This window comes from Melanaphis sacchari, unplaced genomic scaffold (genome assembly GCF_002803265.2).
Source record: "Melanaphis sacchari strain LSU unplaced genomic scaffold, SCAv2.0 Contig33_pilon_pilon, whole genome shotgun sequence".
NCBI classification, from domain to species: Eukaryota; Metazoa; Arthropoda; class Insecta; order Hemiptera; family Aphididae; genus Melanaphis; species Melanaphis sacchari.
Window position 1 is genome coordinate 968,501 of NW_020271205.1, and position 19,790 is coordinate 988,290.

Sequence of the window (19,790 nt, forward strand, 5' to 3'; positions counted from 1 at the left end):
TGAGATAAAAAGATACCTATGACTAGATGAGTAACCAATAATATTTAATTTAAATCATGTAACTTTGCATAATATAATAAGTAGTTTTTTTCTAGTTAGCTATAACTAATAATAATGTATATATCTAAATCGAAAGTTTTCTAAGAGATTAACATAATATATATGATTGTATGTGCAGTAAAAATAGGTACAACATTTAATATAATATATGTATTGTTATTAGATAGTCTATATTGTGAAATTAATAATCAATAACTATCTTATGTATTGTGTATCATAAAAGTTAGTACTTGTCTATTTTTAGTACAAGCTAATTTTAATATTTAAAAGAAGACTGAAAAAATTATAGTAGTAAAAATATTTATAAGACATTAGTTTTTAAAGATACCAAATGATCATTATACTATGAGCAAATAACAAAAACAATTTTTATTACTTAGACATAAGTATTGATATTATTATGAATATTATATATTAATGTATTCAATAATAAAAATAAATAAAATTCAAATATTTCTATATTTATTTTTATACCTAATGGTTTTAATATTAACGATAATATTGTTATTGTAAAAATATAATAATTTTAATTCAACAATAATATCTGTTTAATTTCTTCAATAATCAATTAGTCAATGGACTAAATAATTATTTCGTTTAATACAAAATGCAGCAATAGTTCCTAAAGAATATTGATGTAAATTTATGAACTTAGCATTAAAGAAAAAGTAGTAAAACAAAATTACTTTTTATTTAAAAAAAACTAAAATATTTAACTGTTACTGAAATAAAGTATTAAAAATTACATTATCTATACTACTCTTAATAGAAACATAGAATTTGCGTTAAAAATGTATGATTAGTAAGTAGATATTATGTAAGTTTTAGATAACATAACAGCAATTACATGTTGATTTACAGATGAAGTTTCATAAATACTGTTAATATAAAACTATACATCATGAACTTTGATTAAGCAACAAACCTTCTTATTTCTTCTATTTGATTGTGTGGCTATAACTTTTATATCAAAACCAATAGTCTAGTATTATAAGTTGTAGTACTCATAATATTATGCTATATTACATAATAAAAATTCTATAGGTATTCTCATAAATTTTATTGATTTTAATAGTAGTAGTTTTATTCAGTGATTCTTTAATTGAACAACACTCATTATTTAAAATATTTAATAAGTAGAAGTATTTTTTTTTTTTTAAATATTTTTTAGAATTATAATTCTTAAGTTTTTAACTATTTTGAATCACCATATATATATTATATTTTTTATTTTCATATTTTGAAGTATTTTAGTATATAAAGTTTAAATTTAGAGTTTATGAATTGTGCATAAATATTTCAATAGTTTAGGTAAACAGAGTAGCAGACAAACATTTTGTTAAGTATACCTATATTATTACATCTAATCAACTTTTATTTCTAGCATTGTTATAACCATTAATATTAAAATTCAAAAATAGAAAAAACACATTTTCAGTTAATTATCAGTTCATTACCTTGGAATTCAATAAGTATTTATGAAAGTAATCAACATATTTAATAATCAAAAATAGGAAATATAAGATACGTTTAAAAAAAAACTAAAATATTTTATTTAGTTATATTTTTTAAGTAAATTCAAATAAGTCATAACAGTTTTAAATAAATTATAGTTATATTTCAGGTATTTTTTTATAAAACAATCTTGAATAATTTTTTTTTTATACACAATTATGAATTTATACAACTATTTATTAAAAAAAAAACAAAATTAAGTTTTATCAATATGTATTTGTAATTCAAATCAAACACTATATATAACAAATAAAACATATTACAAGAATATTTCGTAACTACTTAAATTGTAAACTCACGTACTTATTGTATGAACTGCTGTTGGTATACTTTCATTTAATTTATTGCTTTCGTTCTTCGGCAGCTATCCATCCTTTTGGTCGATACTCATACAGAGTCCAATCATTGTATGGTGTTCTGAAATCTCCGTATATTGGTTTACGAACTTTAGGAAAAGTAGGATAGAATTCATAATTGTTAAGCTTTGAATGTTTCTTGGTTGCACCAACTATCGCCATCGTGACTGCCATCCAAAAACCAATCATTTTTTGTTTTATCAATATACCCGTCAGTATACCGGTAGAGAAACCGCCAATAGCATAGTTCAACTCATCATCTTTTTGACGTAAGTTGGTGGCAATGTGCGTTACTACACAGAACGTCGTTGTGGCAGCGAACATTGGGCCCATCAGCTGGCCATATCTGAAAATTAATTAGTATATAAATTTCAGATACACAGTTTAATAGACAAAAACAAAGGAATTACTTCTGTCATAAGCAATAATTATTACCTGTATGCGGTGTTCAGATATCCAAAAGGCTTGCTGACCAGTATGATTTCTGATGTCGCTAGCCCGAATCCAATGATGGACATTTGTTTGTTGGTGTAGAATAGTTTTTTTATGAGGTCTTTTCCGTCCGGAGTATCGTAATACGTGTACCTAAACAATGACATGATGGCTGTTCGTACGGTTAGCGTAGGTATGAGTTGATTGTAAAAATTTGTATCGCGTTCGCAATGAAGAATTGAAGATACAAGAGACAGAGTGGTAAACGACCCGACCAAGGAAAAAACGACACCGTTTACGATAAAACTAGCTGTTTAGTTTTTTTAACTCACGTTCAAGAATTTGGCCATGATAACAAGGAACATATGTTAAATGATAAGCCGGAGAGATACACATGGATACTATAATCTATAGGAAGGTGAATTATTTTGTACATGATGGGTATTCACTTAGATCTATTCTATGAAAACCAAGATTTACGAAAAAAACCATAATTATGATATTATATTATATTGTATTGTAAACATGATGGAGATGGAAAGTATAAAATAAAAATATGTGCTTCACGGAAACGTTTAATGTTGATAGGGACTAGGGAGACGATATAAAAATTTAAAATGTAAAGGGCATCAGCGAGTGGAGTGTTACCAACATCACCGTATACGACACCACGGTGGTTGCCTGTACCGTCATTAATGCCCACCTAAGATTTTGTTATAATTTAATAATAATAATAATAATAATATTATATTCAATGTTCTCGTAAAATAATATAATATTAATTTAATAGGTATTATTATTTATTAGTTTATGATCATTTCATCACTTCATCAGTGTTCAATATGGACCGGAATGCACTTTAACGGTATTTTTTTTTTCTACAGTGATGGATGGTTAAATAGGAAAATAAGCTATTGGTAATTTAATTATGGATGAATCATAATGTACACAACTATTTTGTCATAAGTCATAACTATAAACAGTATAAGCGCAATTATCTATAACATTGACAGAAATCAAAGTCATAGGCCATTTAGAAATTTTAGAAGCTGTGATAAATTTATCAATTCACTTAATAATGGTAGATATATAATTTTTAATGTGGGTATAAAATAATTATTTATAATATAACTTGCAACATAAATATTTATTTATTAAATAATAATTTAAAAATTTATTATTGCTTAAATATTAATAGGGACTTTCAAGGAAGCTTGTTAATTAATGTAATATTATGTATTAGAGTTTTTTGTAAAATTTCTACAAAATATAAATTACATTAGTCCAAATGGTTTAAAGCATTATTGAAATATGTGCAAAAAACATAAAAGATCATATAATTTCAGAAGTAGGAGATAATGTATTTGGTACTATGTGTGACGAGGCTAGGTAATATATTTTTTAAATTTAACATTAAAAAAAGGTATTTTGATTTTTAATTTACTCAAGGTATATTCTGATTGAACTATAGTATTATAACAAATTAAAGCTATTTAAATTGAAAATCATTATTTGATTATCTATATTCTATTTATATTACAAATGCTATAAAGAATAGCAAATGTCCTTATGCATATGCTATTGTAACTGTTCTGAAAGTCAAAAGGCTTATTTCCTTAGTGAATATATACTTAGGTATTTTAAGGAATGTAGATTAAATCCTAATGCTCAACTGGTTGCTCATTCTTGTAGAAAATGTAATAAAAAGTGTTATTAAATCGTTTGAAGATTTAAGAAATTCTGTTGCGTTTTCATAAATGGGGAAATAAAATTACATTTTGTGAAAATTGTAATTTAACAATTGAAAAACTATTGCAAAGTTTGTATAATATTATAGTAGTACAATAAATATAAACATTAAAATAATGTATGTTGTTTTTTTTTATAAATGGTTTAGGAAGTTCTGTTGTGAGTACAAGTACAAGAGTTTAATACAAGACTCTTAAGGAATTCGATGAAAATATGTAAGATTACTTCAAATGTTATCCTTATTTTTCAATTCTTAAATCTATTCCTTCTTAAAAAACTTTTTATTTTAATTATTTTAAAACAGGTTAGGTTCAATGTACTAGGACCCACTTGAAGTAAGTTCTTTAAGTTCATTAAGTGATAAATATTTTATAATCTTTGTTATTAATTAATTTTAAATTATTAAAGTATTTGAAAAACTTTTAAAGCTAATTTGTGTAGTATTTATTTTTAAATGTATTTCTTAAATCCTTACGTATGCATTCACTTTATGTTATCGCTAGAGCCCAGAACTTGATGCATTTGTATCTTTATACGAGGCTGGATTATACTTACAGGAATGTGACTTATGTTATGTGAAATTCACATTTATGTTACATTTTTTGGTAATTTTTGGTTATATATATACGATTATTTTTTACTAATTTTAGTGCATTTTTTGCATTTTTTACATTTTTATTTTATATTATTTTGACAAAACTGAATATTTTAAAAAACTAACGTATTGTACAGCCTAATCCTTCAATTATTTTTCTAAAAATACCAATTACTTTTTTGTAATTATTTTATATTACCGACATTATTTCTTATTTCCGTTTTAAAATTAATTTAGGACCTATAGCCTGTAAAAAAAAAAAAAAAAACATTTAATGTATAAGATGAATAAAATAACAAATGATGACTATAAAATATTTATTTAAAAACGTCGATTTTTTGATGATTTATTATTAAAAAATGTAATTTTTTGGTATTTTTAAGGTATTTTTTTAAGTCATTTATTTATTTTTTTGTGTGTATTTTTTAAATGTTTTTAGAATCTAAAATTTAGATTATCAAGTTCCGGGCCCTAGTTATGATTTATGTGTGTTTCTTTTCTTTCAAAAATTTTCTGGTAAAATAAGATAAATTTAAGGACCCAATAACCAATCTAACACACCGACTTTTTTAAATCTGTATAAAATACTTTCTGTTTATTTGGTGTTAAAAATCTCTAAAGTATGGTAATTGTTCTATTACTTATACTGATATTCTACACATTTTTTTTGACAGTCGACAGATTGACATTAAATATTTTATGATGAAGACATTTATAGAATAGAAAAAATTAATAGGTTGAAAATTAAACTGGATAAATTGATTAAAGGTCATTCGGAACTATATGACATTTTTCCAAATTTAGTAACAAAATATTGATAATAAGATATTAGATTGTATATTAAGTTTACGGCTATGTTACAAATGAAAAAATGATCACAACGTATTAGTTTTTTTCAAAATTAATAATTCTAATTATCCTGCTTCTAAGTTTGTTCTTTAAGAATCAAAGAAAAACTTATTTATATGAATATTTAAGTATTGTAGAACATTTTTTTTTTTTATAATATTATCTCGAATATGACGTATTCTATAAAATTTTTGATGATATTACTAGTGCAAATTATAATTTCAAATTAACTTGTGCTTAATATATGATACTATCAAAATTATATTTAATTTTATTCAAATGAGACGGAGAGAGTTTTCATACTAGTTATATTAGGAGAATATAAAAATGAAAAAACTTTCGAGAGAAAAAGAAATATGTCTGAACTGTAAAATACTTGTTTAAAGTTTGAACAATGGTTATCTACGTGTAGACATTATTATTCTTATTTTAATACATGTTCATTCTGTTTTTAAATTTATTGTTTGTATTCAAATTTTAAAGATAGCTTTGTTGTCTTTATTTTTTTATTTATAACTTTGTGCTTTGTGATTACAGCCTGAACTAAAAAATAAAAAATATATGCTATTTATTGCTTTAAATTAAATTTTAATTTTTAAATACTGTATATTAATTTGTAAGCTTCATAAATTATATAGCTTATTTCAAAAAAAAAAAATAATTACAAATTTTTATATTTGTATATTTTAATAGAATTTTTTTACTTAAAAATGGTTGGTGTTCTCATGTGTTATTCATAGAAATGTTTACACTTCATTATGGATTTTTTAGTAGTTTTAATCTATTAACAGAGATAATTTGAATAAAAGTAAGTTAGACACATTTTTTTTTCTATTGAAGAAAGTTAATTCGTCGTTAATATTTGAAAATATTATTAAAAAAAAAAGTATTAAGTTAAATAAAATAGATAAACGATTAACTTAGGTTTTATTTTCATTAAAAAATGTATAATAATTTATAAATTAATAAATTCTAGTGTTTGAAGCAATTAGCTTTATAACAACCTAATTAACTTGGTAGCAGTTAAATAAATTTGCCTTATTTAGCACTTCTTAAAAATTAAAAATATAGTTAAACAAGACTTAAAAAAAATGTAAAGTAATTAAGGGTTTTACTGAAATTGATAAACTTTCTGCGTAAATTATTCTTATTTTCCAAAATAAATAGTTTTAAGCAGGGGTGGATTTAGGTATGTATGACCCGTGGGCGGAATATATTGCGGAGGCCTAGAATAAATAAACAGAACGATCAATTTTTTGATGATTCTATAACTTTGAATATTTTTAATATGCTACTTATTTAATTTATTTAGTAATAAAATGTATTATTGAAAGTTTAAGGCTTAAATTAATAATAAAAATAATAAGTTTCTTGTTATATATATTTTTTAAATTTAATAATTATTTTTATATTTATAAAACTCTAGGGATCTCAGGGCTATATCCCATTCAGTCCTTCCCTAAATCCTGCCCTGGTTTTAAAACTAATTCAATGTTTAATTTTATCATTAATTTTACACCTCTTATACACAATGGTAATATCCTTAAATAAACCTACATTACTTATGTACACCTATAAAATATGTAGCGTAGTATTTTCCTAATTTTTTTTTAAAATTACGTTCTACAAACGTTTTTCATGTGTATTTTTTTTTAATTTCTTTTTTATTCATGTTCAAATAATTTTTACTTTTCATTTTTCATTTTATGAGAGTAATTTTTAATTTTTAATGCTATGTAGATCGATGAATATAATTAATAACCAAACTGTTAATACCATATTATTTTCGTATTGTACAAGAATTCAATTCAAAACTAAATGGTGTTTCATGTTTTACTTTAATTTGTAATATATTTAAACTAAACTGTAAAAAAACATAGGTTGGTAGTTTACCAGATAATATGTTTTAAATGTTTCAATCGCTTAATCACATGATATATCATGATAAGTTATAATAAAAAATAATTCATTTAAAGTTGTTTGAGGTAAAGTAGGGCCACACGCAACTAGCACATCTTGTAGTTCATGTGCTCACCTTTAATCAATGTGCGATAACTACCGTTATCAGACTTGTGTAGATAATAGTGGTTACAAGATAGATTTAATCAAGTATCTATCTTCTTCATGGAAAGATTGGAGACAAAAAAATATTTATAAACAGATTATTTCAAAAAAAAAAAAAATGAAGATGAATATACATATTTTATGTTAAATTAATTAATATAAATACATTTTTTTGATAACTTAATTAAAATTCACATGCTTTGTAAATGGAATAATTTTGAAGTATTTATATATATATATATATATATATTATATATAGTTTTTAAATTATTGTAGAATATAGATATAGTGGATGTAAAGGATAAAACTCTCCGCCGGCCTGTAGTCTGTTTTATGTTTATAATTTTTAGCCCACTTTCTAATAAGCCAAATTTACGCCTATGACTAAATTGCCATATGTAGTGACTGTTGCATTAGCAACTCCTTAAATACGTACCTTCTATCATTGGCCATGATATCCATACATTATTATTTGTGACAATCTCATATATTATTATATAATGAAGTTATTAATATGTGTCTTTAAAACTACTAATTATAGTATCAACAATAAATATCAAAAAAAAGTTAACATATAAAATAAAATCTATTTTATCAAACAATTTTTTTCTCTCTCTTTACTTGAAGTCAACTCTCTTAGTACTTCATTTTAGTCTAATGATTTTAACAAATCATTCTCAGAATATAAAATATTAAAATTATTTGCATGTTTCAGTTTTTTTGGGTTGACTGGCTCTATACCTATTTTTTACTATAGTTAATTTAGAAAAAAATTTTTCCGCAGAACAATTAGTTACAGAATTTGTCAGATATATTTTTAAAGAAGTAAATATAAAATGCATTACCTCTTCGAGTCAGAAAACTAAAATGTATTGATGTACACTAAAATAACTATAATGATTTGAATGCTTTACATTTACCATGACAATTGCATCCAAAATATTGTTAATTTTTTTATTACTTTGTAAAATATTTTTTTTGCTGCTCTTTCTTTTTTTCTTTTGCTGAACCATTCAAAATTTTTGGTTTCATCACTGTGAAAAAAACGAAGATTATAAACCAGCTTTTTTATTTTAATTCAACAATATAATAAATTATATTAAGTCCATGTATCATAAATACAATGGGTTGCTATAAATAACTTACATGCATCATTGATATCAATGAAAGTATTAAATAACAGAAAAAAAAATGGTTTTTAAAATACAGAAAAACTATTGTTTAAAATCATAGAAAAAATGTGTATTAGCTTAACATTTTTTGGGCCCCTTTCACTTTGATACTTGAGAGAGCCTCGGGGCTTTTGTCCCGGCTAGATCTCCCCTTAATCCGGCTATACACTTCTTTATTCCAAAACTTAAAATTAATATAAAATGCATAAAGCATTTTTTTTAATGGTTTGGATAATAATAATAATTTTATTTCGATTTAATCTAAGAAAACGTATGAGTAACATCGCGATTATTTTGATTTTATCCATTGTATTTCAATTTTAAATATTATTTTATTATCTAATAAGTACATAATAATAATATATTTTCAGAAAGAAATATTATTTAAGTTTAGGAAATTTATGCGGTTGTCATAATATGTAGTTAAATTAAAATACAATAATTGAAAATAATAATATTTTTTTTAACTGGATTAATTACTAAACCTTGATTTTTGAACTTAATTTTTAAAATATGTTACATATTATGTATGGGGAGGATAGCATTTTATTGTAAATAACATGTAAACATTCATATTAGGGTCTAATACAATATATTATATAATATGATATTGAGCCAAAAGTAACTAACCACATTTTAAACCAGTTGAATATAGTAAGTGGTTAATATTAGTAAAGGCGTTAATCTCATAGTTTACTCAGAATTATACGGTAATAATTTATTAAAAAATGTATTATTAGAGTATTTATATACTAACTGTGATTGAAATCTGATCAAAGGATCGTATTATAAGATAATTATACAAAATATATTTTATATTACATTATAAACATATTATTACGTGAAATACCGTTTCTAAGTACTTTGAAAAAAAATAGTTTGTTAAATAAGTGTAATAACAATTGTAACTTAGGTTTTTTTATCACCTAGCTACATTATAATATAATAACATAACATTACAGTAATAATAATATTGCAAGCATTTTTTCACATAATTTTGTATTTCATTACCTCGCCGTACATCAGAATAGCGCAGCGTAATTCTGAACTATGATGGTTATGACGTCAGCTAGATTGAATAATTCTTTAATAATCACTCCGACTGGTCACTTTTATAGTAGAGTAATGAATCTCTATTTATCTCCTTTCAAGATATTCGTGATTATGTTACTGGTGCTACTCGAATTATCCACCGTAGTAGTGATCGCCGCACCATTGAGGGCGGTGGTCATACCCATCACACGGTCACCAAATATTGCCCTTCTAGAGCAAATTTCAACTCAGTCCGAACCTTTTCGAAATTGGTTTTACGATGATAAAAGGCGCTATGATGAGAAGCAATGTGGTGAAAATGAAAAGAATAAACGTAGTCCAAACTACCGCGATAAGCACTATGATAAAGATCAAAATTGGGAGCATTGTAGTAAGAATCAGTTCGATAAGCCCTTTGACATCGGCCGTCACGAAAAGCAATATGCTAAAAACCAAAACGGAGGAGATCGTCATGGCATGAATTTCTTCGAACAAAACAAGCAGCAGAAGATGAAAAACGACAATAAACACAAAGAGTTAAACATGGACAATAAGGTTAGCTAGTTTCGTCGTATATATTATTAATTTGTTTTTTTAAATCGGCGAAACTGGTTAGTGATGAAGCTAAGTTATTTATAATAATTTTCGGAGAGATTTTAAAGCCCAAAAGGTAAAATACGTATTTCAGTCAATCTTCTATTCATTTTTGAAGTCAACCTGGGCTTTTGAGTTATTTTTTTTCAAAACAATATGTCTCATTTTAGGCTATCATAAAAATACTACCTTACTTATTATTGAAATATACTTGACATATGCAGTTTGTCTTATTAAAATAGAGAGTGTAATGTAAATTGCAAAGCATTAAATAATTAATACAGTGGACGAAGGGAAAATTACAAGCGAATCAGCTGTGATTGCCCTATTTTTTGGATGGTTACGTTTATATTTTATAATATAATATATAAACTAGTAAATTATAGTTGTCTGTAGGTGATTCAAATATTGAAATTACATTGTTTTGAATTGAAATAATCAAGTTTATCAACGTTGCTGTGGTAACATAATATAAATTAATAGTAACAAAGTAAATAAATAAATCATGATCTACACAAAACATTGTAATCATTGTACCTATGCAAATTGATAATAGTAAATCGGGAAAATAAATATAAGTTAAGTTGAAAATGAAAATAGTCATTTTTAAAATTTAAAAATATTAAACTTACGATTTTTTTAATTGAACAATTGCAAGTAGAGTTTTAGTTATTTTAGTTATAAATCATAATACATGATATTATTACTTTTTAAGTACAATAAAAATTAATGTTTTATTGCAGTGAAATAATCACTTATACAAATTTGAGTCTTCAGATTACACGTTAATCATCATATTATGACTCCTATTAATAAAATAGTTTTCACAGTTATATACCTATTTATTAAGCACATATTCTTATATTGATATGTTATTTAATTTTGCAGGTAATTGTCAACGTCAATAATGATCAAACGGTTCTAACGCCTAGTTTAGCATTATTACAATTATTAGAAACGACAGAACCAATGCTGGTCTCGACCATGTATGGAAGTGTGGAGCAGAGAAGTAGTTTTTGTAAATTATGGATTATTGTCATATTATGTTTACTAATGTACTGTATGTTTTCTGATAGCCTTATGCCTAAAACGCGTGTTAAGTAAAATTACATTTTTTTTCGTTTGTTAATTTTTACAAAAAAAAAAAACGTACGTCAAAACATTATGATACTAAAAATATTATATTTACTAGCTCACTATAATATAATAGTTGTTAATACATACCTGTGTAAGTCTGTTTTAGTTCATTGTATAATATATCAATTATTCAAACGATGCGTAGCAAACTATAACTTTAACTTAAAAACATACCTACATAATATTACATAAATATGTTCGTTTACTTGATGTTTTAAAGAATAATAGCGAGCCCGGATTAAGACAATTTTTGGTCCAGAGTCAAACAATTTTAGGAGCTCATAACCATAATCAAAAAAAATATTAAAAAAAAATTCCTCCTCTTAATTTGGACTTGCTGCATCATATCAAAGATATGATACTACTATGTAACAATATTATTAAATAATGAGCACATGTTTGAGTTTTTTTATTGAACACTGTTTATCAATAAGAAATCTATTGAAACTACAACAATCTAGAGTTATAACTAATAACTTACGTTATTTGGTAAAATATAATACTATGTTTTAGTGATTATATTTAATCGTCGCTATAGTATATTTAGGTTATTAAACACGCCTCTATATGTATCTTCTAATTAACTATTCTGAACTATTTAAATTTATTTTTAAGTAGATATGGTTATAAATATTTAAAACATTTAGTTAAGTTTATAAAGTTTAAGGTTAAAGTATATATTTTAGTATTATGCGTTCTGATGTCCCACAAATATTATCCAATTTAAATAATAATTGATAAATGTTACTTTTGTGAAATTTAACTAATAAATTTGAATTTATTTTTATTGAAATAAGTTTTACTTACTCAAACATAATATATAAATATTTATTAGTATTAGTAAAATAATAATATTATACATCTACCTTGTATGTGTTGATGTAAATATATTATTGATCAGATAATTCATTGATATGAATTGATTTTTTTCTCATGTTATATCATAGGACCGAGAATTCTTTACATTATCCTGTTTTAAAATCACATTATTATTATAAGAATAATAAATACATAGTTTAATGTAATCCCTGTATTATGTTTTGACCCGTTCTGCCTCACTTTCTTATAACCAAAATGTAATAATATAACAATTTGTAATAAAATGTAATATTATTACGTGTATATGAACTCTAAATCAAATCTAATATTATTATAATTTTTGTCATTTAATTGTCTGAGATAAATTACAACATTTTTCGCATTAGTTCATTATGACACGATGACTGTAATTAATATTGATCGGCAAAATCTCGATGGAAATGTTAATCTGAGACGCAAATGTCGGAATGTCACGATTTATTGTACTTTCGTTATTGTTTGTCACATAAATCAGTTGTCACACCAATTAATTTATAGTGCGGTTCTGTGGAAATTGGGTGTCACACTATTGTATGGTCCCAAAAGTTTATGTGATATGATAGTAATATCATTGCTTATAAGACCTATTAAAAATATACACGCTGCATTGGTGGTAAGTATAAAAAAAGTAAAGTTCAAATTGATTGCTTTACAATTTATTTTAATTGAATTTAAAGTATAAAATATTTTTTCCATAAATCATAAAATAATTTTATTTAAGTTATATTAGCTAGCAGTTAAACGTTATTCTCCTACGCGTTGTTAATATGATACATAACATTTTCTTTATTTTAATTTTTTTAAGTTAAAAATTGATTTTGTTTGTTAATTATTACAAACAGGTACGAGTACATAATTACAGGATCGAATTTGGTGCACATGACCAGGCGCTTTAATTGTTCTTATGTCAGATCTGTATGTCTACTTAAATATGAACAAAAAACGATTAGTTATAAACTAGAATTTTATAAAAATAATCTTAGACTTCCTTATCGAAGCATGGTACAGAACGTCGATTTCAAAAGTGACTTTCAGAGTGTGCTCGATAGGCCGAGATCCAGGAAACGCTTACCAGCATCAGGATGCCAACTACACGTTTGTTCCTTCGTGTATTCAAGATAGGTAGGTAACGATAGTGTAAGATAAAAATTTTAATAAGCCGAGGTACGATTACTAATAATGAAAGACCATTTAAAAAAAGTTGCTATTTATAAGTCATATCTTATATGATACATTAATTATATTTTTATTTGGTGTTGAATATAAATGAAGATGAATTTAAAAAAGAAAATTTTAATTTATACTAGGTACTCGTGGCTCTTATTTTTTTTTTCAAATCTAGTTACGTTTTGAGATAAAACTAAATCCATAACAGTCTAGAATAAACAAATGCGGGCAGCATCGGTGAAAGGATCGGACAGTGGAGGCAGAACTCTAGGGATGGGAACACTAAGGGGCCGTACATACAAACATTTATTTATAATCACCAACAATTTTTTCTATACTAAAATGAAATTATACTATGACAATATTCAAAGAGCATGGAAAAAAAAACTTTTTTTTGTCCTCTTTGAACAAATAGAATAATGCAATTTTTAACTTGATTAATTTATTTAACAGTCATTAACACGCAAAAAGCCAACATGGCCAGTGATTCAAAGTAATATACGTTTGTTTGACATAGTTTATTTTAAGAGTTATCATTAAAAATGTATTTTTTGATGTATGAGTAGTAATACGATAAAATATACAATATAAAATAAGTTTACTCATTGTACAGATGTAATTGATTTTTACTTTGTATGTGGTTATTGTGCTATTCATATTAAGGTTATGAACGTTATGGGTTATTTTAACGATAATTCGTCGGTTACGACTGACTGTTTAATAATAATAATAGATTGTATTAGATAAGTAATAAAATGATAGGTTTGATCAAATTTTAATTTATTATTTCTTATAACTGCTAATATTAGACACTGGGTTCCGATATCGTCACGCGTAAATAAATAAAACAAAACATGGCATGTAAATTATATGATTTGATTGTCAAATTATTGATTTTTTTGAATTATGTGTGTTTATTATTTTGTATTTCGCAAGTGTATATTTGAGAAAATGTATTAAACTTAATTGAATTATTAGCATAAATCGAGTGCGTTAAAAAGAGAAAAAAGATGTCATAGGAAATGAAGCAAAGAAAGATCAACAATCATTCGGGTAATATTTTATATATCACTTTTCTAACTTATTTACGCAGTCTATAACTCCAGTTCCAGTACCAAATAAATTGGAATGTAATAGGAATAATGTAATAATATTTTATAGCAATAGTGTTAATTCAAGTAAAATTATTCATATTAATGTGAATGAAATAACTGAAACTGATAATTTTACTGAAAAATCTATTTCCGTGTCCCAGTTGCAGTTAATTTGTAGGTATATTGATATAGGTGTTCCTAATTTTATCAAAAGTAATGACTTAAAATATACACATGTTACAATTCCAGATAGCTTCCTTGTAGATTCTGATGGTTTTAGTGTGCCAATACCGGTATTTTTAATTTTCAATATTTTCAATATTATCTAATTGATAATTATTTAATTTTTTCTTTAATAAATAATAAGAAAAAATATTTTAATTAAATCAAATACTAAGTAAGTTTTTATTTTATACATAAATTATTGTCAAACCTGAACAAATAGATAAGTAAGTGTAAGTTTTGTAGCCCTAAATCTATCAACCCTGGGGCCCGTAAAAGTTCCCTCTAGCCCTTGGTGTGGTAATTTTTAAAAACATTTTTTTTTTTTTTTTTTTGACTGTTATTCAATTTTCTTAGTACTATTGATTACATTATAAAATTAGAAAACCTAGGATATCAATTTAGGTCCCGGTACATTGCACTCTGAACACCTCTGTTAAATGCAACATCGGGGACTAGTATTCGTATTTCACGCCACGCCATGCTGCATTTATATGTTTCCATTTTGTCCGAAGCATTGTTTGAAATGGATTCACAAATATAACAAATTTAATACTTTACAAAGTATAGTGGTTTGAAGTATAATAAAATAATAAATTGAAAGTGAATCATAAAAACGTGTTATCAATAAAGTTTACGATATAAATATAACAACCAATGAAAATACATTTATTTAAAATAATTATCTAAGTGCAACAACACAATAGTAGCGTATTTATGTTTGCCACAAATGTATATCGCAACTTCGTTTACCTTTGTTATAGCTTTATGTAGGAAGTAGTTGCAGTGATAATATTTAGTATTACACGTGTACGGTGTTGCATTCGCGTACCTAATACTTACTTAATTTACAATAATTGTTGTTGTTAATATTGCTGGTACTAAGTATAAACAAATAAAATAAAAAAGATTTGCTTTTTTAGTAATACTCTCTTAAAGCCTTCAGATATGCAAAACTTTATCAAATAATAATATTAATCACTAAAAGTAGTGTTAATTTTTGATACTGGAACTGTAAATTTTGTCAATTAAATTTAATAAAAAACCTTAACTTAAACGTTACACATATTTTTTTCGGGACAATGCACTTTATTTTGTAAAATGCAGTATGGTTTTTGGGTAAAAAATGTCACTTTTATTGTATAAATTTAATTTTAGGTTAAATTAAGTTTACTTAAGCAATCAACCAAAATATATATGTTTATAAACATTTGAAATTGTTAATAAAAAAAATCATCATTACTTATTACATGATTTAAAAATGGTGATTACTGATTTGTGCATGAAAAATAAGTTAATTATTGTATTAAAGAAATTGGACCTATTGTGAAGTAAACATAAATATAATATCTTATTTGATAAAAAATTACAAAATTTTATCCCATAAACTAAAAATTAAAACAGCCAACAATAATGGTACGTCCTATAAAAAAAAAAAAATAGAACTAGTCACTGACCCATGAGGGGATACATATTTTTTCACAATCATATAAGTATAATAACTCATTTATAACACATTTATACATTTCATAATACTTATAATTTAATACATTTTTATGTTTTATCATTATTTTACTTATATTCATATTTATAACGATAGTAAAAATATAAAAACATGGTATTTGTTTATACAAATAAAGCACAATGTTTTCGTATTTTTTTCCGTTATTGTTTTTAAACATTATAATTCATAATATTAGTATCATTATTAATATGAGAACTACAAAATAAATTATGCCCAGTATAAAGTGTTAAAACGGACATATATACAATAATAATATAGATAAAAAACGATTCAAAGCGTTCTGTATTTTTATTTAGAAGACCAATATTATTAGTAAGTAGTGTATAAAAAAATATGATATGAAAATTGTAAATTTTTCTAAATTATTAATGATTTTATTTTTGCCTTTATTCATTGATAATTGACTTATGATTTATAGCTAAACCAATGCAAATACATATTAATCATTTTTGAATATTATTAGATAATAATATTTGTTTATTTGTAAAGTTATTTGTAAATCTATAACAATTATTTTGATATGATTTTAACTTGAATTAACATGATTATACAATCATGTAAAAATTATAGTGCTACTAAAATAAATCAAATCTTAATTTAAATAGTTACGCTATGAATTATTTAATTAACATTTAAAACACATAAATGTAACTATACTAGGGTGACCATATTTAAAAAAAAATAAAAAGAAGACAAAAATAATAATAATAATAATATTTTTAAATTAATATTTATTAAGTAATTTTTTTTATTTTTATTTTTTTATTTTTAACTGTAAAAAAATAATAAAATATAAATAAATATAATTTTTAAATTATTAAAAATTAAAGTTTATACTCATTAAAACATAATTTTAAATAATTAACGCGCTCCTTCCTTTTCCACCCGTTATATTGTGTTGTATCAGGACCATATTAGGATTTCTAGAACTCGATATATGCGTGGTATAATGTAGTTATCTTGCATCCTGTTCTTAGTATAGTCACTTTGAAAATCTTCGTAGGGGAAAACTTCAGAATTTAAATCAACTTTCAAGTTTTCGATTTTACAATGATCAAAACATGACATTGCTTTACTCATACTGTTTTTCCTATCAGTCTGAAATCCGATTACAGCATACTGAGGTTTTCTTAATTTCAAAATGTGTGTGATGACGCTTGTGCTGAACATGGGGCTATTATAATTTGGCTATATTTAGAGTAATAAAATATTTGTTTATAAATAATAAAATAATAACTGTAATAATAAAAATTTTATAAGGAACAGGTTGCGGCCGGTCTTGCTGGTCGGTAAATTTAATGCGTTGTCGACAACAATATGATTCAACAATAATTAAGGTAAAAACAAGAATCAAAAAGTACTACTAAAAAGTATAGATTTTTATATTATTCAATTCAATAACGCCATACAAAAGTACTATAAAAACACGAATTTTTTCTTAAATCAATTTCAAAAGTTATAATTTATAACAATTAGGAAAAAAAACGAGATTAATACGGGACAGACTTGAAAATACGGGACAAAAAGCGTCCTAAGAGAAGATTGTCAGAACAACAGGACATAAAGTTGAAATAAATAACAACCTTGTATAAAACAGGACGTATGGTCACCCTAAACTATACCAATATGATACCAGTGTAATATAAATATATGTAATTAAAATTTTTACTACATAAATGGTTATGATTATATTGTATTAATTTTAATCAAAACCGATGTATCAGTATCACTAATACTCGTAAGTTTTTAAGCACTTGTGTCTGTATCTAACTACATCTTCACGTATATTATACTCATTATTTATTATGCTAATTTGTATAGATTATGTATTTATCACAATTTAAAAATTTTTACTGTTTGAATAACATATTATGCTGCATTATTGTTGTGAATTATAAATATATTATCTTGTTCTTGTATTAAATTGTAAATAATCAATCCAGTACATTAAAAATTGCCTAAATATTTCAAATTTATTTTGAACTGTAAAAAAAAAAAAAAAAAATAAGTGTACAATGTACTTTTTTCTAATATTATAATGCAAAGTAATCAATGTCATTATTCAGATATCAATGATATCAGAAAGTGTATCACCATAAATATGTCAGTATCTTCAGTAGATTACACTATTTACAGGAAAATTTAAAAACTGTCAAATCTAGAATATCAGTATTCCTTAGTAGCTGTATTAAAATTTGATCACACATATCCGATGCGTATTCGTACCATCCGGTCAGTATCCGACGTTTCTACAATGTATGGCTTTTATTTAATGTTGTCTTTTACACTTATCTACTTTATTATTCTGTATTCCGTTAATTTATTTTCATCCAAAAATGAATGATGCTATTAATACGGAGATATCTTGTCTTCTAAGAATGCGTAAATACTGGTTCAATTACGTCCACTTCAATCTAATGCACCAAAATCTTATGACTATAAGAACTCTTAGTTCATATCAAAACTTTTTTTTTTTAATAATTATGTGGAAAAGAGTTTTAATTAAATATACTAAACTTAGTGATTAAATTTAGTTGTTGTAATTAACTTATTTTAAGTTTTTTTGTTGAAAAAATGAAAATGAAAAACGAAAAGTTAATTAAAGCTGTGAGAACATACGTAGAGTCTCACGATCTCGTCCTAAGTTTATAGACAGTGCATACAAAGACGTTATTTGGAAAGGGATTGGCCAAGATTTTCAACAGAAAGTTAATAATTTCAGAATGGAATAAATTATAAAAATAGTTTATAATATAAAATATCAGTACAATTACTTAATACTATTTTATGGTTTATAATATTCTAATACTAATGTATAACAAAAAAAAAAATTTAAAACAAAAAATAATATACTATTTTTATTTCGACTGTTTAGAGTACAATTTGTACAATATTATACTTTAAATGTAAAATATTTATTGTATTTGTTAATTTGTCAAGAGGATCTTCTTAAATTTATAAAAATATGTTCACAACCAATGTGTAAGATAATATATAGGTTACTACTTATTCCTACAATATGTATATATAATTAATTTAGAGGGGCCTTTCATCAATCACATTTAAGCAATTTGAGAAGTTTCTTAAAAACTAAAAATATTAGTTTATTTGTTTCCAGTTATCTTTAGTCGGCATTGGCATGATTTTAGGTGTCAATCTGTAAGCTTTACATGTCTCAATAACTATCTGATAAACAGTTTAATGGCTTAAATGATAAATAATAAAAATTAATAGTTTTTAACAAATTTTCAGTCGCTAACAATTTGAAATAAAATATTAATTAATTTAATAATTTAAAGTATAGATACACTATACTAAATAATTATAACTATAATACTGGTGGGTATTTATTTAGGCTTGAAAATATTT

At 24.4% G+C, this 19,790-nt stretch overlaps 1 protein-coding gene across 1 annotated transcript; it reads right to left on the reverse strand.

Annotated features, from left to right (window-relative positions):
* Positions 1-1,771: 1,771 nt before the first annotated feature.
* On the reverse strand, positions 1,772-2,869 carry LOC112596671. Its single transcript, XM_025342434.1, has 2 exons — positions 2,367-2,869; positions 1,772-2,277 (listed from the first exon to the last, which is right to left on the reverse strand). Exons 1-2 carry the CDS (start codon positions 2,528-2,530, stop codon positions 1,917-1,919), a joined length of 525 nt encoding a protein of 174 aa, XP_025198219.1. The 5' UTR covers positions 2,531-2,869; the 3' UTR covers positions 1,772-1,916.
* Positions 2,870-19,790: the final 16,921 nt, after the last annotated feature.